At 34.8% G+C, this 27,431-nt stretch overlaps 1 protein-coding gene across 9 annotated transcripts in view; it reads left to right on the top strand.

Moving 5' to 3' along the window:
* The window catches only part of ROBO2 (roundabout guidance receptor 2), a 1,654,833-nt gene that overhangs the window by 1,487,478 nt on the left and 139,924 nt on the right, over positions 1-27,431 (top strand). For all 9 annotated transcript variants that reach the window (XM_049710547.1, XM_049710548.1, XM_049710544.1 and 6 more), the window contains 3 exons: positions 4,153-4,310; positions 7,037-7,157; positions 17,828-17,966. In XM_049710547.1, the coding sequence (XP_049566504.1) occupies positions 4,153-4,310; positions 7,037-7,157; positions 17,828-17,966 (418 nt within the window). The remainder of the gene's footprint in view (positions 1-4,152; positions 4,311-7,036; positions 7,158-17,827; positions 17,967-27,431) is intronic.

The raw sequence follows: 27,431 nt of genomic DNA, 5'->3' as shown, positions 1-27,431 counted from the left end.
TGCAGTTGTTGGTCAGGGCCGTGGTCTCATGTAAAGGCTCAACTGCAGAAGTTCCTGTTCCCAAATTTCAGTAGTTGCTGGCAGGATTTGAGCTCTCAAGGGATGTGGACTGAAGCCTCAGTTCCTTGCTTACCGTTGGCTGAAAGCTGCCTTCGGGTCATTGCCAAATGGGCCTCTACATCGAGCAGTGTGGCATCTTGCATGATCAGAGGAAGCACATGAGGAGAGAGACAAAGACAGACAGAACCAAAAAGATGAAACTTACAACCTTTTGTAACCTAATTTTTGAAATGGCATTCCATCACTTCATTAAAGGCATGTCACCAGGTCCAGCCCACAGTTAAGGGGAGGGGATGAGACAAAGAAATAAATACCAAGAGGGAGAGGTTATTGTGGAGCGTTAGAGAACAAGCCTACCACAGGCACCGTCATGTCATTTCCGTTTTATACAGTATTCCTTAACCACTTTATAAGACACTGCCAAGCACATTGTAGTGTTCAGTGTCTTCTTGTAGAATTGAATTAATTTGTTACACATCTTTATGTCATGAATATGAACTCTATCATATCAAACACAGTAGTAATTCAGAATTTATTGATCTTCCAGAATAACTTTCTAAGTCACCGTGCGTGTCAATGTAAAGAGAATTCAAGTCTAACCCAGGTTATGACTAGCTTAGTGAAGTCTCATTTGTGTTTTCAGCTCATAGAGAGAAATGAATATTTGGGTTCTAGCCAACTAGATTTCTCTTTTTCCCCCATGGAGATGTGAACCCTTGTATTCTAAACTTAGATCTGCAAGCAAGTACTATATCAAAAGTGTGCCTATTATATCTTTTTTTCTTTAAAGTACAACTTACCTCTACCCTGCCCCCAGCTTTTGTCTTTTTAACCAGATTCTTTTCAGTTCATCATGTTTATTTCTCTTCACCCTATTTAAAGACTTGTTTGGAGCTTTAGGTAAACACATATTGCTGCATGCTCTTGTTTTGGCTTACTTGTCAAGCCACATTGAAAATATGGCTTCCAGTTCTTTTTAGAATAGGAGCTTAATGAGAAAAAATATGTAGACTCAATTTGGACTTGCTTTGCTTTTTTACATTTACAGGACTGTTTTAGTTCCCGTTATCTAACATACATAAATCCTTTCCTGTAGAGAACACCTTCTATTTTTTATCACTTGCCATAAAGCAGAGGGCAAAATCCAAGACAGAAATGAATAATTAGCAAAAATTTGGAAACAATAAATAGTTCATTTTATTTTGTTTACATTTGTGAATGGGTATACAAACGTCAGAAACACAGAAGCAGGTATCAGAACATTTATACAATTTGAGATGAGTAAAAATGACTTTCTGTTTCCTAAGACAGATTCTATATTTGTTTGCTGTGCTAGAACCTGCTGAAAGGGTTGTTTTTCTCTTGAACGTTTTATTTGAGAGAGAGAGAGAGAGCGAGAGAGAGAGAGAAGAAACACATTTTATTATCCCCAAAGATGTAAAAGAAATGGTATCACTAAGCAAAAATGAATTACTCTATAAACCCCAGAGAGCATTTTACAAGTTGAAGAGGGTGCAGTACCAATTATACTATTATCTCACTCTACTCTCTGGGTGAATAGTCGGAAAGCCTAAAATTACAGTTGATGTTAGATTTCTTGGCTTCATTTGCAAATTGGAGTCATTTTCTTTTTTTTGTCAACGCCATAAACACACGTTATATTGTTTAAGAGCAGCAGCCCCTAGTTTGTTATGATATTTTCCTCCTTTTTATCCCCCATATCAAAGGACCTTTTTTTTTTTTTTTTTTCCTCTTAATTTGGCTTGTTGCAGATTGATGTAATACTGTGTTTCTGAATCATCTGCAGTGGTCCTAAGTACCATTTGAGCAGAGGCTTTTTGGCTTACTTGTCAGGAGACCAGTTCTGGAGAAGGTTCTCCAACTGGCCAGATGTGTCATTTTGGACCAGATTGAGAGCCTGCCAAAACACCACTTGCTGCCAGTACCGGATATTGTAGGGGTGCTCACCACCCTGTTACCATAGTTTTGCGGGTCTTAACATTGCATAAATAGGCAGCTGTTCTGTATTCAGGATATAAATGAGTCACCAGCTTGCTCTACCTTGAGGATTTACCTGCAATAGGGAAGCACAGTGTTAACCCCTTCTTACCCTCCTGCATGAACATCACATTTAAATGCACACTTCCCTCAGCCCATTCAGAAGCAAACCCCTATGCATATAAATCACATCCTTCTTGCCAGTTAGACAAGAGAACCGAAAAATGTGCAGTTCATTGTGCTAAAATGGAGCACATTTCCTCAGCAGCTAAAGCAGTAAATTAATCAGCTTATAAACTAAGAGTGAGCAATTTGTGCTGAATTCTTTCTTACTGCTCCTTCAATAGGAGACAAGGTTCTCTAATCTCATAAAAGGTCATGACTTCATTAAGATGGAAAACCATGTTGCAAGAGACAAGAAAAGAAAAGCCTTAAAAGTCACTCAGTTGTCTCTCTGGACCTATTTTCAGGACAGGGGATTTTTATTTATTTGGAGAATGACAATTAACCTGGAGACTTGGCCCAACAAAGAAGCGGAGTGCTGAAGTGGGACTCATTACAGGACATGAAAAGCAGTTGGTTAGACCTAATCCACATTTGCAGCAGATGATTTACATAACAAGTTAGCACAAGCTGCCCAATTTTGATTTTAAATAGCTGACCAATTTCAAATAGCTTGACCAATTTATATATAGAAAATGTATGTGTGTGTTCATATGTATATATGTATGCAGGTGTGTGTATATATATGTACACGTGTATAACACACATACATATACATATACACGCATATATTTGTGTTGGGGGGGGTTATTTTTTTACCCCAAGGTACATTGGGAAAAAACCTTGTCTGTGTCAGAATATCAAAGAATAGGAAAGGTCAAGGCAGTTACAAAAAGTAGAGGCAATTGTGTTATATGGTATATTAGCTGGTCTCAACTACATTTTTTATTGAAGTATTGTTGACTTACAATATTATATTAGTTTCAGGTGTACAAGTAGTGATTAAATATTTTCACAGATTACACACCATACAAAGTTATTATAAAATATTGACTATATTCCCTGTGCTGTACATTACTTCCTTGTAACTTATTTATTTTATAACTGGTAGCTTGTACCCTTTAATCTCCTTCACCTGTTTTCTCAACTGCTTTTTCTAATGTTTACCCTAAAATAGATATAGTCCTTATTTGCTAAATAAAACCAGCATTCTGCAGTCTGATAGGACCGAGTCATTTCTCCAGGCTTTTTTATTTTGCCAGGGGAAGAAAAGTGCACAGATAGATAGGTGATATTTGGAGAGCCAGGCATGCCAGATTTTCGGAGGTTACAACGGAGGTCCAACCTGCTGTTCTCCTAATGAAAGGAGGGGAAATTCAGACTGGCAAAACCGCTATAAGGGATATCTCTGCTCCGAATGTCACGCTGCCCAGATGTCGCTCGGCAGGTGGAGATGCAGACAGAATGAAAATGTAGCCCTGTGTATGTGGGTGCTAGTGCATTGCAAGGGTGAACAATGAGTCTATCTTCAGAAGTGTAATGAAAACAGTGTGGATCTTGTCCATATTCATGTCACGAGAAAGGGCTTTCTCAAGGAGTTCTCACCCCACTTCCCCTCCCAGACCGAACAGGCATACATGCTCCCAGACCACGTGCACATGACTTGTTTCAGGGCTTTAAGTATAACAAGTATAACAACTTATTTTAATGCATTTATACACGTGTATGTATACGTATATGCTTTTTAAATAGAAAATGGGATCATACTACATAAACAGTTTTGTACTTTGAGTTTGTATTAAATGTCAAAACTATATCATGAATGTGTCTCATCTTATTTTCTTTAGGCTTATCTCATTTTAAACTCAGATTTTATAGCAAAGGTTCATAGTCATAGAGTTAATCATTTCCCTGTTGATGAAGCGCTTAGATTGGCTCTAACATATTTTAAGATGGGCGTGGTTCTGTTCTCAGTAAATACCAGTGAATTTTATTAGAACAAAGTAAGTTAAGACTTGAAGTTACCTTTTGCAAGAGGAAGCTAAAGTTACTGTCATTCAGTTTTCTTTTACTACAATTGTTTTTCTTCAGTGTTACGAGATGACTTCCGGCAAAATCCCACAGATGTTGTAGTGGCAGCCGGAGAGCCTGCAATCCTGGAGTGCCAACCTCCCCGGGGACACCCAGAACCCACCATCTACTGGAAAAAAGATAAAATTCGAATTGATGACAAGGAAGAAAGAATAAGTGTGAGTTAAACTAAAATGGACCCCTATAGAGATTGAATATCAAGGCTTAAAATGGATGTATTTTATTATTTTATTTATATTATTTATAATATTTTATTTATATTATTTATTATTTCTTGGTAATAAAGTTGTAGAACTGTATTTGAGTGCTAATTACTATTTACACTGTATTGAAAGGACTGAAAAAAGGTAACCAAAAATAAAAACTTTGGAATGAGGCTTCAAATAGTCAAATATTATATAAATCATGTGTATATGATATATTAATAACTGGACCAATCTGAATATGTAAATATATCTTTGCAGTAGAATACTGATGTTGAAGCTCTTTTTAAGATCTCCAAATGCATCTATTGATCATGCAATACATGTGTCAAAGTGTAAATGATGGCCATAAACTGTATTAACTAGAACATTTCTTTTCATACTACTTTCAAAATTATAAGAGGAAATAATTTGAGGTGATAAATATTTCAAGCTCTTTTCCAGTTTTTCCAACATAATATTTATAACTAAAATATTATATGAGAACTCATTTCAAAGTTTAAGAGATAGAAAGTAAAATCAATGTAAAAATAACTGCCCGGTTTTGCAGTTTAACCCTTGCAGAAAAATAGTCTGTTTTCAAGGGAAATGGATGATCAAGTTAATCAGTCAATTAATATTCAAAATGGAACACCCAGAAAATGGTAAAAAGGTAGAGAAATGGCATATAGTTATTTTATTTTTTCAGAAGATCCATTCAACCTGTGTATGTGAAGTTTGTGAGAGCAGTCCACTGAAATAGTAGATAATGCCTCAACCTTCTGACATGGTTCTTAGTATAATTTTTATACTCAGTACAATAACTGAGAATTAATATATTTTATTTAAAATAATCTCAACGAAACAAATGTACCATTTCTATCAAAAAGTCCACATTTTCTGGGTGTCTATTCTCTTTAAAAATATCTTATAAATGAGGTTTTATTCTTATGTGTACATTGTGATTACATCATAACACAGGACGAGAGAGTCCATGCAAAAGATCACAACATATTCCATATGATTCTGGCTTGAACTGTTGACACTGTGAGGATCTACAGTGAAAGATAATTTGGTTCTCAATGGTCTGTGCTCGGGTACCAAACTTATGAAAATGTGCTCCTGTTCAAGATCTTTTTCATGTTTGTAATCATTTAGCTTTTGCTTTGTAACAAATGACCCCAAAATACTGTGATTTATAATAACCATTGCATTTACACTATGATTCCGGGGGTAAGCTGACAGTTCTTTGCTCTGGGCTAGCTTGGTTCATCTTTGCTAGGCTTTCTCATGCTTCTGTGGCTTGTTTAAACATGTGCTGGCAGCTGGGATGATCTAGGATAACTTTACTCACATGGCTGGCCATTGACTGTCTCTCAGCTGGCCATCTTGGTTCTTCTCCTCACGGCCTCTCATTTTCCAGCAGGCTAGCTCGGGCTGGTTCTCATACTGGTCTCAGGGTTCCAAATGCAGCAAGAGAAGGCAAGTCCCTATATGCGAGTGCCTTTCTTCTGGTGAAATGTTGCTTTAGTTCCACTGGTCAAATCGAATCAAATCATATTGTCACACTCAGCTTCGGGGGAAGGAGAAATGGCCTCCGTGGTTTAAACCTATCATTTATTATGCTCTACTGCATACAGTTGAGAATAGGTTGACTATGTTTTCTTCTTAAGTTAAAAAAAAAAAAAATGTTGAAAATCTCTTTCTGTGACATGGCTAGTTTTAGAGCCTGAATAAGTCTGATGAAAACGTACCTACTTGAGTTTTGTCTGCCTGTAAAATTAAAATTAAAGGAGGAAACCAGCATATTCTTATCTCATATCTCTTTAAGAACACTCAGTCATTGTAAAGTTAAGATTGTTGAACTAGATAAATAATAAAAAAAATTTTTATTGGAAAAGAAGCTATAAGTTGATGATTCACTTACTAAAAACCTTATTCTGCTTTATTGTACCCTTTAACTAAGAGACAATTTAACATTATTACATTTGTTTATTTAAACAAAAATGCTTCTCATTTAAGAAACATTTAGGGACCACATTTTAGAAGCCAATGACTTGTACCAAGTCATACTCATCATTCAAAAAAAAATTTTGTTTTTATTCAACCTGACCTCCTCTTCAAAAACTATCTCATAAATATAGTTAAGATGAGGCAAAGATAATTTTAATACTAACAATTGAAATGTAAACTCCATGAAAGCAGAGATTTTTACTATTTGGTTGACTATTGAATCTCAAAGGCCTAGAACACTACCCAGCCCATAGAGGTACTCAACAAATACTCATTGAATTCTTCTGAGTCAATTAGATTTCGTTATATTATCCAAAGCAGATATCTAGTACTTCGTTCTGATGACAAATGTCAATAGAAATTCATTCAACAGAATCTCAGAGTGAAGACCAACCACTGTGGTTTAATGGGGGCAGTCACAAGATTCAATAGGACCAGGCAGGAGAGAGGAAGACTGCCTTAAAGAAGCATTCTCTAGAAAGGAAATATGGAGGCTTACATTGAGGGTGAATTTAAGAGAAGAAAGTACACGTGCAGATGCCAAAATAGTGGTAGAATTTTGTGTCTTAGACACTCAGCTATTTCTTTTAGAGAAAAAAAATGTGCTTAAATATTAAAAATTATTTATTAGTGACCTTTCTTTCTCTGTTTCTTTTCCTTTCCATTTTCTTTTTTTTCAATTTTAACAGATCCGTGGTGGAAAACTAATGATCTCCAATACCAGGAAAAGTGATGCAGGGATGTATACCTGTGTTGGCACCAATATGGTGGGAGAAAGAGACAGTGATCCAGCAGAGCTGACTGTCTTTGGTAAAACTCTCTTTTCAATTATAAATTGCTATTTACTACTTTTCCTTTTCCTTTAAATATTTTTGCTAATACCAAACACCAGGCCATACAGGGACAGTTACTTATGACTTGTGGTGAGCTCAATAGACTAGAATTGTCTTGTTTTCTGGTTCTGTCTTTCAATGAAATCTTTGATGTGAAGAAAATTAAACTTTTGAAACATTATTTTACCTACTTTATTCATATATATTTATAAGATTTTGCCTTTCATCAGGATATAAAAAACTGTCCTTTCTCAAAATCTATTTGAGAGATTATATACATTTAAAGTTTATCACTCATTCCATTGTGATGCATTTATGAAGTATTTATTATGTGCATGACACAGAGTAAGGTTTTTAAAAATTAGAGAGTGCAGTGTATAACCATTTCACTTGTGTTCTAATTTAAAAAATTTCAGATTGAGCTATTTGCAGTTTTACCTCATGATAAAAAGACTAGCTTGCTATTTATACACACGCAATCAAAATTAGAAAAAAATTGATCAACTATTTTGCTATAATATTCATGTTTCTTCAACTTAAAAACCAAAGGACTTTTTAGCTGGAGTAATTCAATTAGTTAGTGAAAACGTGATTAGATCTGTATCACAGAAATAGTGGAGAAAGCATTAGGAAGGAGAAAATTGGAGGTAGTAAAGATGGCCAATTAAACGAAAGTAAGGAAAATGCTACAGGGCAGCTGTGGAAAATTGAAAGAGAAATACAATGGCAGAAAATTGGGGAAAATGGGGATCCTAAAGATGCTGGAAAATGAAACATTCCTTTAGATGACATCAAAGTCCCATTGAAGTCCCATTCAAGTGTCTGTATGGAAATATATATGTATACTCACAAACACACTCACAAACACATACACATATGTATATATACACACATATATAGATGCGTGTGTATATCTATCTCTCTCTATATATATTTGAATAAAAGAGTCACTATTGCAGATATTATGATTTCTTTTTTAAATGCAAGAGATAATTGTGAATTTCAAATTACTTTTTTGTGTGTGCCAGTAAAATAATCTTCTGAATCTGTGCATGGTATGATAAGATCCTATGTCATTACTCCAGAACACACTGAGGTAGCATCAGAATCTGGCATACATCCCTAAAGAAACTTCTTTTGCAGTTTGGGATGTGCCACCCATGGTATAATGGGATCCCGTGCTGCGATGCAAAAGAGAGCCATATTATGGTTTCCATTACATTTAGAGTGTTAGGTGTGGTTTATGAATATGTACTAGAGTGCAGGCCTCTCTTTTCAATTGCTCTGAGTATCAGGTAATCTCTGGTAATACTCCTTGTGGATACTAAGCAGCTTGAAGTCCCAAATGACAAAACCAGGATCCCATAATTCATTAAAGGAATTGAACAGTAAAAATAAAACTGTTCAAAGTATGCATGTAAATTTCTGTCCTACAGAGAGCTCAGACAATATCAGTTTGCCCTTACATTTCATGCAGTTATCTATCTATAAGAGTCTCAAAATGTGCTTCACTCCGTAATGAATAAAATACAGTTTTGCCTGCTAAGATATGAAATTAGCGGTCACTGAACATTAGCATTGAAAACCCACAAGTACAGCTATTCTATTTAAAGAAACACTCATCTCTATTCTTCTGTAGCTACCACCAGCTTTGGAACAGAAAAATGTTTCATTACAGCAGTATATATTGCCTTCAGAAGAAAATTGAAAGGGTTTAGTGTTATTACCCAAGCAATTAGACTTACCAAATGTGACTTGTGTTATGAAATATTCACCCTACTTTCTCTAAAAATATGATGAGAACTGAAGGATATCCCTAAATATGTCAGGAGTTACAGGGGGGACTTCTAAATTATTTTGAAAGTAGCTATAAACCAAAAAGATTGAATTTGTCTACAGGCAGTTCTTCTGGAACAATTTGTTTAGGAAACTGAGAAACGTTTATCTCATGGTGTAAACTAGTCAGAACTGACCTAAGTACAATATTAAGTTGAGGGAAAAACTAAAATTCCATAATTGATAAGAAAACAACATCCAAACCTAGAAATAAAACATAAAAAGAGTAGTGATGGTCTAAATCAAGATTGTGACAAGTATTGCATGGGAAAGACCCCCTCCTGTACCTTGATTCCCCAATTCTTAGAGAAAATAAAATAACTAGTGTGCTATGTATAATGAGGCCTTCTTTAGTTTATTTTGATGCTCTGTATCCAGAAAATGTTTTCTAGTAAACCTATCTGTATTTCATCGTTGTTAGATATTCTATCTCTGGTGGGAGGTTTATAAATGTAAAGCTGGTTAGTGACAGTTTACCTCTCCTCTCTCAATTCTATTTTCATGTAGCAACACTTCTGCCTTTAAAACTCTGGCTACTATGACAACTCTGTACTCTTCCAGCTTTTAAATGGAAGTTTTTAAATGTCCTTTGCAACTCCATCTTTAAGATATATAATACAGAAAAAGTAACTGATGATATTTAATTGTTCAAAAATATAATTCACTTATAATGGCAAGGAAACCAATGAAAAGATTAAAGGGTCTTTACCAATACAATAGCCATCTGCAAGTATTTTGACTCTTTAATAAGTGGGATTGGACTTAGAAGTTTTTTAGTTTGAAAATTGCAAATTATGCTTTAAAAATCTGTGCTTTAGGAAAAGTCTTAATCGGTGTGACTTAATTTTCAAAATGTTACTCTGCCATACTCTCTGAGTCATTTATGCTGTTTGTTCTTCTTTAATATTTGCTGACCATAAAGTAGCATCCTAGTTAGGTGGCAGTACCAAATCTAAAAATTAGAAGTAGGCATCACAGTGCAGAAGGACACTAAAATCTATGGCACAGTCTAGATGTCTTCATAAAGAATACTTTGTAGCAATTTACATATGTTAATTAAATTCTAGAGATCCTGAAGACAGAGAAACTAGAGTTGAAGTACATAATTAAATTTCCAGTTATGGGTAGATTTGGGATGTCTGTTATCTAGAATTTAACTATCATTAAAAAGCAACTAAAAATAAGAATTGTTTCCTAATTATTTTTAAATGTTTGTAAAAGTAATACATGAAAAAAAATTTTCTGTGTTACATTTCTAATAGACATTAGAAGTATTGCAAAACTTATGATGAAATACAGAAAGAGCTTGCAACCTCCCCTCCTCCCAACACACATACACACACACACACATTTCTCATCTTTGAACATTCCTGTAAGCCTGTTTTATCTTTTTCTTCTGGGATTTATTTCCATATATCTATGTGCTTATTCTGCAATTTTATACATTTTAACTTCTTATTTTGGAAGATGATGATTTGGCCCTCTTATACTCCCTTCCCCAACTTCTCACCTGTACTTTCCCTTCTTTTTGTCTTTTCCCTTCTTTGTCTTTTCAGTATATTGACTTTAGAAACATTGACTATATTAATATTTAGAATTTAAGTTATTATAACCTTGTAAATATTGACTGTGAGCTAAGTGTTATGCTATTATAATGGCATTACTTTTCTGGCACTATATTTGGTCTTCTTTGAATTAATAATAAATCCATTTTTCCTTTTACTTATGTTTATCTGTGCCTGTCATGAATTCTTCTTGAAATCTTCAACAGAAGGTTTAAAATTCTCTAAATTCTATTTAGCTATTAAGTCTACCCTTGCTACAGCCATCCTGGAGGCGTCAGACTTCTGCCCAGTCCAACCAGGCTGGATTCTATTTAGATCTACCCCAGAAACTTCTTTCTGATATTCATCTTCCCTTTCCTTTGATGCTGGATTCCCTGTTTCCTATATCCTGTATTTTTTTTTCTTGTTTAACTCCTATATTCAGAACAGTGTTTCTCTCCTGATGTCTCCTTGACTAGAGCCTAGAGCACATTCCAGACCAAGCTATCTTTATTCAATCCAAACTTAATGGATACTTCGGCTGGTTATAGAATTCAAGTTTAAAAAAATATTTTTGCTCAAAATATTAAGGTCGCCACTTCGATATCATTTTGCTTCCATCGTTACTGTTGAGGAGTCTACTGAACTTTTGATCCCTATGCGATCATTTTCCTTTTTTTTTCTCTTTCCAAACTTTACTTAGTACCTTCTCTTTATCCCATGGTTCTGAAATGTTTCAATACCATGCCTCATTTTGGCACTTTTTTTCTTTTACTGGTTGGACACTTACTGAGCAATCTCAATCTAAAAACGCTCTATTCATACAAGTCAATGAAATATACTGTCCATTTTTTCTATTCCATTTCTCTGTCGAGCATAAATTCATTAATGAGACGTTAAATCTCCTAGATCTTTCTTTTCTTGAAATATTCCTTATTTATAGCATCTTGTTCTTATTTCATGGATGTTTTAACTTATCTTGCATCTCAGGATTTTAACAATATTCTTTTTTTTAAATAAAATTTTCTCATGATGCATTCCTCCTTTTCTTCTAAGTTCCTTTCCCTGACCTCTCGCCTGCATTGTTCTGTCTTTTACACTGGATGCTTTCTTCAAATGACTGTTTTCTTTGGGATGAGGATAGAGGTTGGGTCTGGTTATATTGATATTCAGTTATTGAGTGAGAGATAATAGTTGATGGCCTGAGTGTAGTTGAGATACTGTGAGACAAAGCTATGAGGAAAGAAATCTCAGAACCAAACCTTAGGAAATATCTGTGTGTTATTGATAACTTGTGGCCTTCATTTAAGAATTTAAAACATAAGGTGTTATTAAAATCAAGGTGATTGTTAAGAGCAATTTAGTTCTTTTAAATAATATTAACTTACAACCTTTAAAACAGCAAAATATTTCTCATTTGTTCACTTATTTAATAAATATCTTTTGGACACCTACTATGTGCCAGGCTCTGAGTGTTTAAATAGAGTTAGGGAAATGAATAGTCAGGTCCCCTGCTTTCAGTATGACTCTCATATCATATTATATCAGCAATAACACGAAACTTTGCCTCTAAAGCATGGTGAGAAAGGCATTCTTTTCCCTCTGAGAATACTTACCTATGTTTGCTTTTGCTTCACAGGATGGTTTCTTTCAGACAAAGAAAATTCTTGGCAAGAAGAGAAATTAGTGCAGCAAGGATTTATTTAATCCCAGTCAGGCAGACTGATCATTATCATCCAGTCTATATTGGAAAGGCACAATAATTCGCATTCAGTGGCTATCATAACCCCCTGCCCCTCACAGATACCCATTTAAAAAAGGAGACATACTACGACTAGCCATCTCACTTTCCAGTTTAATAGACACTACTGGGTGGCAGATCCTTCTGGGTCAACTGAAGTTAAGATAAGATTTACAAGCAGTGGTTAGGTCTCATGTGCTTTTACTGCATAGCTTTGGTCTTAGAGGATTTAAAGGACTCTACCTATATAATTATTGCCATAATGCTACTTTTATAATGTCAAGCAAAGTTTATTTTTAAATTGTTAAGGTTGTCCTAGTAATACCTGTCACAGCATAGCCTTTACCAATTTTACAGCCATAGTCAATGACTGAATACAGTTGAAAGAAATTTGTTCTCTGAACACTTAATTTCCTTCATTGTAGCATGTAAGTAAGAAAGTTAAGAGATATTATGCAACCACATTTCAGATTTATGGTTTTGGGGTTGAAGTGAATATTTTGATTTCTGAATATTATTAACGTAACCACAAGGAGACTTGGCATTTGATTTTATTACAGTTGCATACAAAGCTGGAATTTCCACAATGGCAATTTGGAACTAAATTAACCTGGCTACTTGAGACCTGTACTTTACATAGTACCACGCTGCCAAAGAACACTGCTATCTCAAGAGAGATTAATCTTATAAGCAAACTATGCAAGTGATTCAAATCCAGTTAATCTCACAATAAAAAAAATGTTAATTGCATTGGCAAAGACATTGCCTCTGATCACGCAATGGCTATCTAATTAAGGATCGGGCCATTCAGAGGGACTCTAATCTCATTGATAAACCTTCAGCAAATAGCCCTTGAGATGTCTACCCGTGTTTCAATGTGTGATCAGCCATAAGGTAACAATATAGAAAAATCAGTGACCTTATTTTGACATGCCTTAAAATGTGGTTTGCTTGTTAGTCAGTAGTTCAAGATGTTTCATGTATATTTATTGTAGTTGTCCAGAGCTTCATGGAGTACAAACTTCACGGGGCATTGATGGGTATTGAATGTGGTCAGTTATCGACTTGCTGGATGCTTTTCTTGTCATCTTACTTTCTAATCCTTCTAACTACATTATTTGCAGATGATTTTGACACAAAACAATAAACCCCAAGATAATTCCTTGTAATTTTTGTAATTTGTGTCTGAAAGGGGTGTGGTTTTGTGTTTAGCTATGGTAGCAGTAACCTCTGCAAAGGCAAAGCATTTAAAAATACATTTCTGCCTGTATAACTTATTTAGTCTTTAATACTCATATTTTTGATTCTCAGATTTTCTGGAAATAAAGTCGAGTTAAGTAAACTGAAAATAATTCCTACCAAAAACTGTCTTTCCATCTAAATAAACGTTAAGCAAACCTACAGTTTTTAACATACTGTTTTTTTGTGAGCTGTTAAAATTACAAAGTAGAAGATGAACTTAATATAATTAGCAGAAAACAACTGACATAATGAATAACATAATTTAGAGATAATTGCTGCAACAGGCGCTATGGAAATTCTCAGAACAATTTTTTAAAAGTTGTGACCAAATTCCAACGAATTGGTAAATTTCAATGTTACTTTGTTGGAAGGCACAACCTCAGGTACATTCAGGTATAAAACCCTTTCTGATGTGCCATGTATATGCAAATGACTTTCTTCTGGGTTATTCTTTGCATTGTCCGTTTTTTTAAATCAATTGAATTGCATTTTCCACCATAAACCAATGTTAGGCTTCCAAAAATTCTATACCACATAGTCTCCTGTGGTTATCTAGTTGCTTGGCAACTAAACTCTGCTTGAGGGCAGAAGAGAATAGACAAAGTTCGTTGCAAAGTTCTCCACCCCTACTGAGTTCATCAGAACAGCAGCAGGGAACCCCATAACTTTCTTCCTTCTTGAAATTGTAAATCAGGTGCTTCCACGTGTCTCCATACAAAATAGTGGGACTTAGAACAGGTATGATAACCAAAAAAATCCTCAAGGACCCTAATGGTGTCCTCTGAACGAAGGGACAATTTTAGTTTTGTGGCAACTCTTTCAAAGTTTGCTCTTTGAATTAATTATACTCATATGTTGCAATTTTGTGACTGGTGGCATGTTAAAGGAAACATACAATAACTTTGCCTGAAGATATTCATGTGTATTTTAGTGGAACTAAACTATATACTCTTATGCAATTTACTTTGTAGTCAGCATCATGCCATGAAAAATTTCCATGTTAGATAGATACAGAGATAGCATTAACATCCCAAGGTAGTGGAACTAATCTATATACTCTTATGCAATTTACTTTGTAGTCAGCATCATGCCATGAAAAATTTCCATGTTAGAGAGATAGATACAGAGATAGCATTAACATCCCAAGGTATGATTTTGCCACAATTTATCCTAAAATCCCCGATTTTCCAATACTGCCAGCATTGCTGCCATGATCCTATGTTGTTCTTATCTTTTGTTGCAGTTATCAATGATCGAAGTTACTGTTCTGTATTATTTGTATTGTGGAGTGTCTGCAAGTAATGACTATTTTGGTTCTTCTCCAATACTCACACTTTCCTTCTTTTTCTTACTGATTATTAATGTCAGCATGTCCATTTTGTTCCTGATTGTATTAGGCATGACTTTAGTATATTACTTTTAAAGAATAATTTTTGCATTTAGTTTCTGATGAAATATCTTCATTATACTTAAGAAGTTTCTTGTGATTCCTTCTTATTTAGAATTTTTTTAATCCAACAGGTTCTCTATGTCTATAGACGTAATCATATTTATTTTCTCCTCTCTATAATATAAGTAGCCTCCTTTACCATATTAATTATGAATGCATTTGACTTCAAGTAACAGAAGACTAACAATGGGTTAAGTGTAAGGGGTCCATTTTTTTCATATCTACCATATCTGCAATGAAAGGATTGACACAGTCACATACCATATCCATACTTTACCTGCCACTTTGTTCCAGTTTGCCAAATGGAAATTTTAGAATCTTTCTAGACTTTCCTTCCACATCTGATTGATCACCCAGTTCTGGTATCTCTTCATTCTGTTCCCTCTTCCATATCCCTAGAACCACTGTCAGTTCTAAGCTGAAATAATTTCTTACAATAACTGTTTGACCTAATTCACTGCTTCATATTCTCTTCTAATTCATTTTTCACAGATCTGCCAACATGATCATTTTCATATGCTTATTAAAAATGCTGCTGCCTTAGTTAAAATCTTTCAACATCTCTCTATCACCTTTAGGGCAGAGCTCACATTCCTTGACATGATATAGAAGGCCCATCATTGTCTCACCATTTACCAACTAACTAGTTTCATCTCTCACCACTTTTCTGATGAAACCAAGCTGCTGGCTCTTCACCAGCTACCAAGCTAGAAACCTGGCATAGGAGAAGCTGCATTAACATGTGCTGAATGAATGAGTGGATGAGGGAAAGACTTCTCTTAGCTTACTCATCCGTATGCCAAGTTTTAGGACAATTCCCCCTTTAAAATCGGAGGGAACAGGAGGGATAGCCTGACACACGATTTCTCATTCATTAGTGATATCAGCAGTGGCTTGGATCTCTTTTAATATTGGGTTACTGCAGCTTTTGGATGAGCTGGATGAATATCCCTAAGTGATAGCAAAGAAGAAATCAATCCTGCTTTCTATGCTAATGACTCATCTTTTTCTGTTAATATTCCAAACACTCGTAAGAAGATACTGATCCTATTGCCTATATACTGCCAAAAACAGTAGCTCAATATGAACTATGCAGGCACTAAGATAGTTTGAAGCACACAGTGTCCAGTGGTCAAAGGAGAACACTAAGTAATTCTATCCAACTTGCAGATTTGTTCTGTGGTCAAAGGGGCACACTTAGCTGCTAATTGTTTCTGACCACCTAAAATCTTTTGAAGCAAACTTTTCCCTCAAGTCTATATGGATTATTTCTAAATCCTGCATTAGAAAACCTCTCCATGATAAAGTCCATGAGCCTTGTTTTACGGCTTGGGGTTTGGGGGCCCCAGTGTACAGATACTTGAGCATGTGCAGGTCTGTCTGTGTTTAAAGAAAATTTTGATCCCTACTGTCAGCTGCCCTGTGGACAGATGCAGTTGTCTTCCTTCTGAATACCAATGATGGTTGACTTTATTGCAGTAAAATATGCTTTTGTAGCTTACACATTTGTTTCATAAATATGGGTCTTTATTTAGTCAGTAAAATCATATACTTCCAGTCTATACTCAGCATATGTTATTTGATGTGATTTATTTTCCTTAAAGATTTCTTGCTAAATATGTTTCAATTTTTGTGCCACTGTATTCACATTCTTAAATTGGGTTTGAAACTAAAGTTCTAAGTGACTAAATATGGCCATATGGCCATAAATTGTGTCAACTCCCTGTGGATTTCATTCTTCTTTTCCTTGACTTCTCTTCCTACTTCGATAAGTAGCAATATTGGACTTGCCTATGATTGAGAGACATGGGCTAAGAAAAAGTTAAATGGTGGTTTTTCCTGTATCAGAATCAGATCATTATAAAAAAGAGAGGAAACTAGACAAGAGATTGAAGTGTTTACAGATATGTAAAACTGCATTTTGTTTTATACCTCTCTTCAATAGTAAGATTCTTATGGACAGGAATTTATTTTTTCCAGGCTTTATTTAGAAGAGTGTTAGAATGCAGATTAACAGTGCTAGGTACAGATTAACAACAAAAGACTAAAGGACGGAAACACTAAAACAGAATACTAGAGAAATAAACAAACAGAAAAGTTAAGTAAATAAAAATGGGCAAGTATCTGGAACACTTAGGAGAAGATAATTAGAAGTAGCCTTAGAAAAGTATGTGACAGTAAATAGTTTACAATAATTAATAATGATAGTGTTTTTTATTTAAGAAAAATTAGATTGACAGATTTTTAAAAAATTTAAGACACACAAAAAAATCATATATGAAGTGAAAATATTCATGGAAGTATTGGGTCCTTATCAAATGGATAGGCTTAGTGAGAAAATTTAGATAATACTCATCTTGAGAGCACAACGTTTTTAGTTTTCTCTAGCATTCTTGATGGAATATTAATATTTGTTTCCTTTTTGATATTTTCCATTAGTTTCAACTTTCAGTTTTCCCACTCTGAGTCATTTTAATGGATTAAGATAATCATCTCTTTCCTTGTTTCTTTGGAATTCATTGTTCAGGGTTTTTTTAATGACAAGTTCCACATGATTTAGTTCAGAAATTCACAGAAGAGTCAATTTAATATTTTCCAACAGATTGTATGGGTTTATATGCAAACCGTAGTTATTTATGTGTTCCAAAAATATTTTCTCTTATACAATTACATTGGATCTGTAGGGCCTTATCAAGACATAGTTGAGCTATAAAATTAGGTACCTATGTACCAAAAATAAACCACATATTTTCTATGCTTTTTTTTCTTAATGCACTTGAAGTATGCACAACATTCATTTTATTTTACTTTTTTTTTTTTTTTTTTTTCCTAAGAACGACCCGCATTTCTCAGGAGGCCAATTAACCAGGTGGTGCTGGAGGAAGAAGCTGTAGAGTTTCGTTGTCAGGTCCAAGGAGATCCTCAACCAACTGTGCGGTGGAAAAAGGATGACGCAGACTTGCCAAGAGGAAGGTAAGAGCATTATATGGATGGAAAATTGTTAGATAACCATTGAATAATTATAAAAGAAAAAGACAGCCTCCATTGTACCACCAAACACTCATATCCTGGTATGTGATTTTCACACATGATTTTTATATATGAAAGCCAGATATCTGCTGTTTTATATACTGAAGTCCTCCAGGCTTTTGATGTCACTGTTTCATTGAATTTTCACATAAATGCCTGACCCTCCACTCCATCTATTATGCCCCAATATCAAGGATTCCTAAGGCACTCTCTTCTCCTGGCCCCATCTAGGCCTGCCATTCTGTTCCTGCTGAATTTCTAATGACCCACCCATCCCAAATGCCCCCTTCAACTACTGCTCTGTTGCCATGGCTACTGGGTGTAGCAGACTGTAGGGTCTGCAATAAACAATGGATCTCATTCAATACAATAAGGAAAAGGCACATGGCTATCCACATAAGGAATTTTTCACTTAAGGACTTCCTGTCACTTTCTCACTTGCCATGTCTTCATGGAGATCTTCTCTTCCAACTCTTTTCTATTCTTATCACCAAACCCAAAACCCAATCTCTCAGCTCTCTAGGGTAAGTCCAGAAATGCTTGTCATCTTTTATAAAAATAAAAATAAAACTTTTTTGTAGTCTAAATTCTCCCAGGACCTTGCCTTTTATGATCAAATAAATCATTCAAGTATTTTTTTTCTATGTAACAAGCGTATTTAACTATAAGATTTCTTTTGACTTCATCCTAGTCCTACCTTCTGAAACTACAGCCATCACACCTACTACAATGAGGGTCTGCAAAAAATTTCACATCCTGCTTTTTTGCCAATTTTCTTTCCTAAAAAAGAAATTAGGTTTCATTCAACTGACTGAAAGTAAACATGCTTTCACAGAAATCAAATTGAGTTTCTTTGTGCTTTCACTGGCACTGCTATCGATTCTTTCTTGAATTTATACATTCATTTCAAAATCTCATTTTTACATATCCCTAGGTCTCTGATACTATACTTTCTAAAGTCATATCATCAACAGCACTGGCTTCAAATGGACCAAACGTTTTTAATAGTGACAGGTTCTTTGCAATCTATAGGAAAGAGACAAGTGAAAATTTTACTTTGCTTAGCTTTTCGGCATAAATTGTAGGGAAAGTTGACTATGTTTCTTTTCTCACTTTGCTGTCAGACACCTAGTTTTAAAGCATGTTATTAGGAGAGGTTAGTGAATGTGAGCCTCCTCAAACTTTCTCAGTGGAGAAGCAGGTTGAAAAGCAAGTAGAGGTGATGGAATTGAGGTATTGGAGTCCATCTTCTGTGTATACTCAATAACTTTCCACAAATTTGAGGGCATTTTGTGTATAATTTTAAAATGCTGATGTAAGACTAAGAGATGAATTATACTGTAAAATTAGTGTAGACAAAGATTAATTTTCAATTAGTAGAAATAAAAAGCCTGTCCATAAAAAATCTTGCATTTTGGAATAATTTCGTATTTACAGAAAGTTTCAGAGATAGTACAGAGAATTCCCACATACCCTATACCTGGTTTCCCCTATTGTTAACATCTTACACAAATATGAAAGATTTGTAACTCATAATAGACAAATGCTGATACATGATAATTAAAGTTCATATGTTATTTTGATTTCACCAGTCTTCCTTTTTCTCCAGGATCCTACCTGGGGTATTTTAGTTGGATATTATAGGATATTGCATTAAGTTGTCATGTTTTCCCAGTCTCCTCTGTTCTTTGACAGGTTCTCAGTCTTTCCTTGTTTTTATGACCTTGACAAGTCTTAAGTATCCTAAGACTGTTCTGGACAGGTATCCTAAGAATGTTCCCCAAACTTGGGATTGTCTAGTGTTTTCTCATGATTAGACTGGCTTTCTGGGACTTCAGGAAGAAAGTCATGGAGAGTGCCCTTTTTGTCACATGATTAGCAGGGGTTACATGATATTCACATTACATCCCTGGTGATCCTGATATTTTTAATCATTAAATAGGATCCTATTGACAAAAGTTGAGAAAATAGAAAGTGGTAAGGGTGTATTACATTTTAATGCGTCTAGGTCTTTGAATTAAGGTAAAATACAACTTAAGCCCAGTTCGATTTGTTCCCAGATTGCTCTAGGTGTTAGGTCGTTAAACCTGACAGCTTTGTTTGCCACAATATTCTCCAAATCTTGCCGTATTCATTTGCTTCCGAGCTCAAATAATACATACAAATCAAACAACAGCCTTAAAACTGCCTATTTAGAATGGCTGATATAAAGGCCTCTAAAAGACGAAGTTGAAATTTTTCGAAATCGTACCTCTACCAGCTTTCCTTAAAACATTTCGTAAGTTTGTCCTCTTTATTCTTCTGTTACTGGCATGATATGACTACAGTGCTTTGTGTGACCAGCTAAATATTTTTAAAGTCTTAGGCAAATGGAAATGCTGCGTAAGCTTTAAATTGTATGTTAGAAAGGCTTAAAGCAAGGATCAGTGCAATGTAGAAATTGAGGTCAGTACTTTTATCATGATAGAAGCCATGTACTTCTTCTTGAAATCTCAATCTTTAAATGGTATTTCAAAGAAGCTTATTCACTCTTAGATTTGTATGCATTAGCATAAGCTTCACATATGCATAATGAGGGGGAAGGAGACCTTTTTGCTTGGTGAGGAATAACAGTGATGACTTAACCAACCATAGCCTAAATCAACAGCATTGATTCTATTACACTATTTAGGTCTCAGACTAGGGAGATGGCCATTGTTCTTGTGCAAGCAATTGTGTGGAGTGGTGTGGAGGATGACATTTCTTTGGCTTAACGTTTAATGCAATTTGAATAAGGTTTGTGTAGTGGTTCATGCTTAACACATTTATAGTAAAACTTTGTCGGGCAGCTGCATAGCCTGTAATTACTACGTAAGTAATATGTGACTATTTTTCTTTTGGAGACAAGAAAAGCTTTTCAATTCAAGTTTAAATTTATGAAATGCTGTGATAGCTATTTAAACTTTCAACACAGAAGAAGATATCTGTGCCAACCTTTCAGTACCCAGAGATGAATTAAAGGAGTATTTTTTTCTTCACTGTGAAAACAGTTTTTAAGTAGTACCCGTATACCTCTTTCTTTGATTTAGCCCTAAATTTCTGACCTTTCTCAGTAACTATCGTTAATGAAATTACAACTTACCATTGGTGAGTTTTATTAAAGACATTTTTTGATTAGATAAATATTTCGGTGAGGTTGGTAAATAGCAATTCCCAAGTCTAACAATAACCCAGATGCTCAACCAGGGAAAAGTTATTTATTTAGACATTTTCCATATAAAAAAGGGACAAAATAGGAAGGAGCCTTCATTTTATATATGCTACTTTTAAAATGTTAATTGCTTGTGTGGTCCAACACACAGCAAGGCCAAACAAACCTAAGTGTCGCAGTTTGGAGCAGAGAAAGGTTTACTGCAGGGCCATGCAAGGAGAGGAGTGCATCATGCTCTAAAAAAACCCCAAGGTCCCCCGATGGGTTTTGGCAAAGCATTTTTAAAAGCCAGGTGAGGGAGGGGGTCGCAGGGTATGTGATCAGCTCATGCACAATTCTCTAACTGGCTGATGGTGAGGTAACAGGTTGATGTCACAGGGATTAACATTATTAGTCTTCGTCTCCTGGAGGCCTGGACCTACGTGCTTATGGCCATCAAGTAGTTAACATCTTCCAGTTGGTGGGGGGTTTTCACATCTCTCAAACAGCTCAGGAAATGTGCATCAGGTACTGTTATCTAGGTACTTCAGAGAGGAGCTAAAGCAGAGGATATGGGGGAGAGCTTGTCATGGGAAGGCCCCATAGGATCCTGCTTGGTTACATTTGCAGAAACATCTTACAATACTACTATTTCACAACTGACGATTTCAGGAAGAGAAAGGTCACTGCCTTTTTTGTGATCGTGCCAGGTATCAATATCTTTTTCTCCAGAGAGTCTCAATACGTATGTGCTCAAATAAACGCACAACGACTCATTTATTAGGGATAAGAATTTTACACACCACTGTGAAAATAAAGTGGGTAGGGGAAACAAAATGAGGAGATAAGGGAAAGACATTTTGTAGATCATAATGATTATGTGTTTTAATAAAACTGTTTTTTCAAGTCATAATTGAAATTGTAGAAGAAACACTTTAAGGTTTACCTATATTTATTAAGTGCCTATTGTATTTATTAAGCGCCATTGATAGTCTGTGAAAAAAGAAGTCACTTTAAGCAAGGTAAGTATGCTGTTATTATTTTTTATTTTATGTTGATCAAATTGAGTGATGTAGGAAAGTATTTACATACTGAATACATTAATGAAAGTTAAAGCTGAAGTAATTCTAGTGTCTTGCTTGGGTGCTACATGTTTTTTTCTCAGGCAAACCTAGAGCTTTTTGCTAATTAGTACTTATCACGAAGTGTTTCATGTGATAGAAATTGCCAGTATTTATAATAACTGAGGCAATGTTCCATCATAGCATAGGGATATTGTATATTTTGTCATGAAAAAAGTATATATATGCTGAAACTTTATGAAAAATAGCATGTACTAATATAAAAGAAACAGAATACTAATCATTTACAACCAAAGACATAACAATAAAAATTGAAATTTACCAACGCTACAATATTCTGTTCAATTTAATATTTGTGAGGAGAATAAAAATATCTCTTCTCAGAATTTGGGTAAGAAGTAGTATGATTAATTCAACTATGTTTTCTTATCTGGGTTTGTCTGTACAGTTTGTATTTCAGATAATTATTAGCAATCTTTTAAAGGACTATAAACAGGAAATTTAACATCTTGCATCAATCATATATCAGTATACCACCACTATTGAGTTCCAAGATATTTTTTATTTCATTTTTATTTATTTTCTAAACTAACTCTAAAGTGACACTAACTTTCTCAATAAGGATCTAGAGTAGAGAAATGAATGTTCATAATAGCTTGTCACAGAAAAAAAGAAATAAAATATGTCATTTACATTCTTACGTATGCCTGCGAATTCTAAATGCAGTTGATGGCTTTCACATAGTGGATATAATTCATGAATATTTCATAAAAATAGACAAGGGACTAGAGAAAAAGAGTTTCAAGATATATAGTGCAAAATTCTATCAATTTTCCTGAACCAACTGACAAATTCCTTTTTCTAAAGTGCAAATCTATTTTAAGAGAGACTTTTTAGAGTTCTTAGTTCCATGAAATGTGAGATTCACATAAATACATGATTCCTTAAGAAAAGGAATGAATAGGACCACTTACAAGTCCCCTTTTTGTGGCGTTTTTACACTAAGTGGCTCTTTTCGCTTAGCCCTGGAAAATGTTCTTATATTAATTGTTTGGGAGCTCCATTGTTTAGAGCATGTGCTTCTGGGATGCAGAGACGCTGAACAGGTGCTAAGCTACCCTGCTGAGGAGATCAGCCTTCTTCACATACAGTGTGTGTTTCAAGGACATGTGGTAATTTGGGCTCATGATAAATAACCACGCTGATAAGGTTGGCTGGTCAAGATTGGTCAATTAAAGTGGTTTTCAAAAAAGAAGGAATAAAACCTGAGAGCACGAGAAAAGCAATGTATATAAATATTGTATGTGGCATTCGAAACAATAGACTGGTCCCTAAGATTTAGAAATATAAGGAGAAGCGTAAATGAAAATTCTATGATTTTTCAGCTATACAGATGTCTTAGCCATTTCTGCTTGAAAAAATAATTAGAACTGCCTGGACCATTATTGTGGGATCTTTTAATAGAGCAACCAATAACAAAGAATATTTAGGTCATTGTCAGGGATGTTGGATTTTAGCCTTGTTCTGACACTGTTTGATCATTTATCCCTTTAGTTATACTCGCATGTTCTGGAAATGATGTTCAACAGATTTCTCTACCACTAACTAGGAGTGTGACCTTGAAGAAGCTATTTAAACTCTTTGTGTTTTACATCCTGAAGATATGGACCAGCAATGCATTGGGACTAATGATTAACTTATACTTTGACTCATTTGTACAGGGTGAATAATTATGCCATCCATTCTAATTCAAAGGGTTATTAAAATGATATAACTTATTCAGAGTACTGTAAACACTGTACAGTTGGTGTACATAACAGGTGCCTCAGTTTTATAAATCCTACTGATTGGTGGTATTTATTAGTTATGTAGATAACTACAAAGAAAACATAGTTAATGCTAAAAAATACAGAGTATATAATTTTCATGAAATAATCACAATTCTCCTCTCTCTGGCCAATTGATTTCCAAAGAAACACATAAAATATTATTGATTGAAGAGTTATCACTTTTTCTTTTAAATCATATTGGTTTATTTATAAATTTTTCCAGCCCGTTTGCCAAGCCTAAAAGTTGTCACCCTCTTCTCTACCTCTGGGAGATTGAACATGGTCCAGATATTATATTCTAACCCCAGTGCAATCAGTTATCTGGGTTGGGAACTTCAAATTTCACACATTACCTGTATCCTTTGTCCACTGGTAATAAGAAAACCACCATCTTTCATAATCTTTGTAAGAAGATTATGTAATGATTAAAGCAAGTATTATTGGAGGACTTACTATTTGCCATGCATTCTTCTAAATGATTTTTGCATATATTAATTTCATTATTTTAAAGCTTAGTGTTCCAGAATAATATTACTCCCATTTGAGGTATGTGGAAATAGCTTAAAGAAGTTGTTTCCAAAGACACACATTAATATGTGTTAGGGCCAGGACCTGACTTAGTATCTGTCCAACATGAAACCTGTATTTTAAACTAATGGGCTCTGTAATTATGTGATTATGAATTGTTTATGGAATTGAGCCCCTTACAAATTTTACATTTTAGATAAAATTTTAAATAATTGGTTAGAAACACTATATTATGAGCGACTTTATAGGAATACTGTATAGCATTACTATTAAGGGTAGTTTTTAGACCAATTGCATAACCCTCACATAAAATGTCCCAGTGTTTTGAGAATCTAAACTTGGACCAGGTCAAGCTTCCCTCCTTGGAAGCTGAAAATATAGATTTTGTTTATAAACAGAATTAATTAGCAATTTTCAGAGGGATGCCAAAATGGTATTTTTTCTGTGTTTTCATCAAATAGGTGCTAATAGTTGCTGTTAACACAAAACTAATTGCCACCTAGGGTGGGGAGTGCAAGTTGCCTCGTCCTGTGACCACACTGGCCCATCTGTTGAGAATCTCTGCTAAGGAACAATACAGGAACTGGCATGCAATTTGGGTTCTGGCCAGTGGTCAACTAACAAGCTGGGACCACTTGGACTAAGAAATGCCTTGAAGTCAGAGATGCTCTGCTGTCCATTAACTGGCAGCTCTTGTGTTGTGTGAGGGCAGAGCCAAGACCAGGTGCCAGTTTGCAAAGCAAAGGATCTGTCTGAGTGCCGCCTGTCACTGACATGTGAGTGTCGTCCCACCAGGAGCCACAGCAGGTGTGCTTCGTCCATCAAAGTGTGGCATATTAGAGCATTCAGCTAGGCTAAGGTCGGGACCAGGGCAACATTTTACCTTAGCCCAAACAGGAGGACAGACCAAAGGCTTACCAGGACATGAGATAGTTGTCACATCACACCGTATCCCAACGGTGGATATACTGGATGTTTATCATTAGAGACGCTCTTTCTCATACCTGGGTTCTTGCTTTAACTAAATAAAGGGAAGAGTTATGTAATTGACTGTATCAACACAAATCCTGGCCTTTATAAGACAATTTGGGGTTACAATCACTTAGATGAATTAATTACTCCACAGGCTTTTCAAATTAAGATACAGTTCTGGTTGTTTGTTTATTTTTTTCTGTTGTTATTCTTAATAAATTGAATCGTAATGTGGAGCTGCAAGGTTAACTAGAATTTAGGAGATCAACATTCTTATCCCAGCCCTGTCATAACGCATGATGTTATTTTAAACAATTTATGTTACGTGTCTGAGTACCACAGTCCACATCCGCAAAATGCGTAAGTTGCCTTGGATGGTTTCTGCAGTACCATTAAATTCCAAAATGGTATGAATCTATGAATGGCAACGATGCAAAACGATTTATAAAGTATAACACATTTTTAGAGGAAAAAATCCCTAAGCTTTCAAATGAATGAGCCTAAAAAGGAATATTAAAATTACTCATATAACCATTACCAATGGTATCTACTTTTTACGTTTTGCATATATCTTCTCAGATTTCTATGTGTAAATGGGCTTTTTTTTAATTCAAAATTGTTTTTGACCCTGAATGCTTATCTAAAATGTCTATTTAAAAATTTTACTTAAAAAGTTTATTAGACTTTATTTAAAAAGTCTAGTACTGAATCAAAAGAGTTGTTTTTAATTGCATTTTCCTTTCCCATAAATATAATATTAATAAATTATATTTACATAGTGCTTACTCTATATCAGACCTACTTTAGGCATTTTACATTAATACACATCCTTAGGACTTGATGTAAATACTATAATTATTCCAATATTACAAATGGGAAAAATGAGGTATAATGAGGTTAAGTATGACCAAGTCACTTAGTAAGGGGTCTAGGATTTCTGGCTCCAAAGTCCACACTCTTGACCACTACTCTGAGGTACTGGATGGGAACAACTTTTTTCCATTTTCCATTTGGGATTGAAGATTAGGAAAATACAGCTTAGTAAACGCCTGGAGCATTTAGAAGTGTCACTTTCATCAGAAAGTCACAAAATATATCTGTGTGGTAAAGTACGTAATAAAGATTTTATAATCTTCATTAAAATGGTACTTATAAGCAATAAATAAATCCATTATATCATATCAAATAAATTTTCATCTGTAAAAAATTTATTTTACACTGCCCATTGAAATAGAATTTATAACTATCTTTATTCTCACAGAACATTTTAACAACATATCTGTGTTCTTCACAACAGTGTATCTGGAAAAAAAATAAAGTCACGAGAAACACATTAGAAGCTAAAGAAATGTTTGCCAAGTGAATTAAATAGCATGAGTAAAGGATAAATACTAGAACTATGAACTCTTCCAGGGCATGACACTTTAACTCATCTTTTCATTCTCAGGGCACTTTCGAATTTTCTAAAAGAGTATTTTTTTAATATTTTCATGATAATATTTTATTATCAACAGTTCCATGGATGGTTATAAACTGGAAGGCAGGACTGTGTTCCAGACTTTATATTTTCTACAAACATATATATATTTTTTATTTCTTATAATAGTCCCTTTGGGAAAGTTGCTGCTTGACCCACATATTCACATCAACTGGTATGAATTGAAAGACAAAGGGAAAAAAAACAAATAATGACTTGAGACCCAGTATTACAATGACAATGTGAATGAGGATTATATCTTTGTTAGTGTGTGAAAAAGATACAATTGCCAGAGATAAAAGATAAGAGAACGCTTCCAAAGCACACTAAGAATATACTCCACCACAATAG

This window comes from Orcinus orca, chromosome 5 (assembly GCF_937001465.1).
Source record: "Orcinus orca chromosome 5, mOrcOrc1.1, whole genome shotgun sequence".
NCBI lineage: Eukaryota > Metazoa > Chordata > Mammalia > Artiodactyla > Delphinidae > Orcinus > Orcinus orca.
The sequence above is the reverse complement of the archived record's forward strand: the minus strand, read 5'-3'. Positions and strand labels throughout refer to the sequence as shown.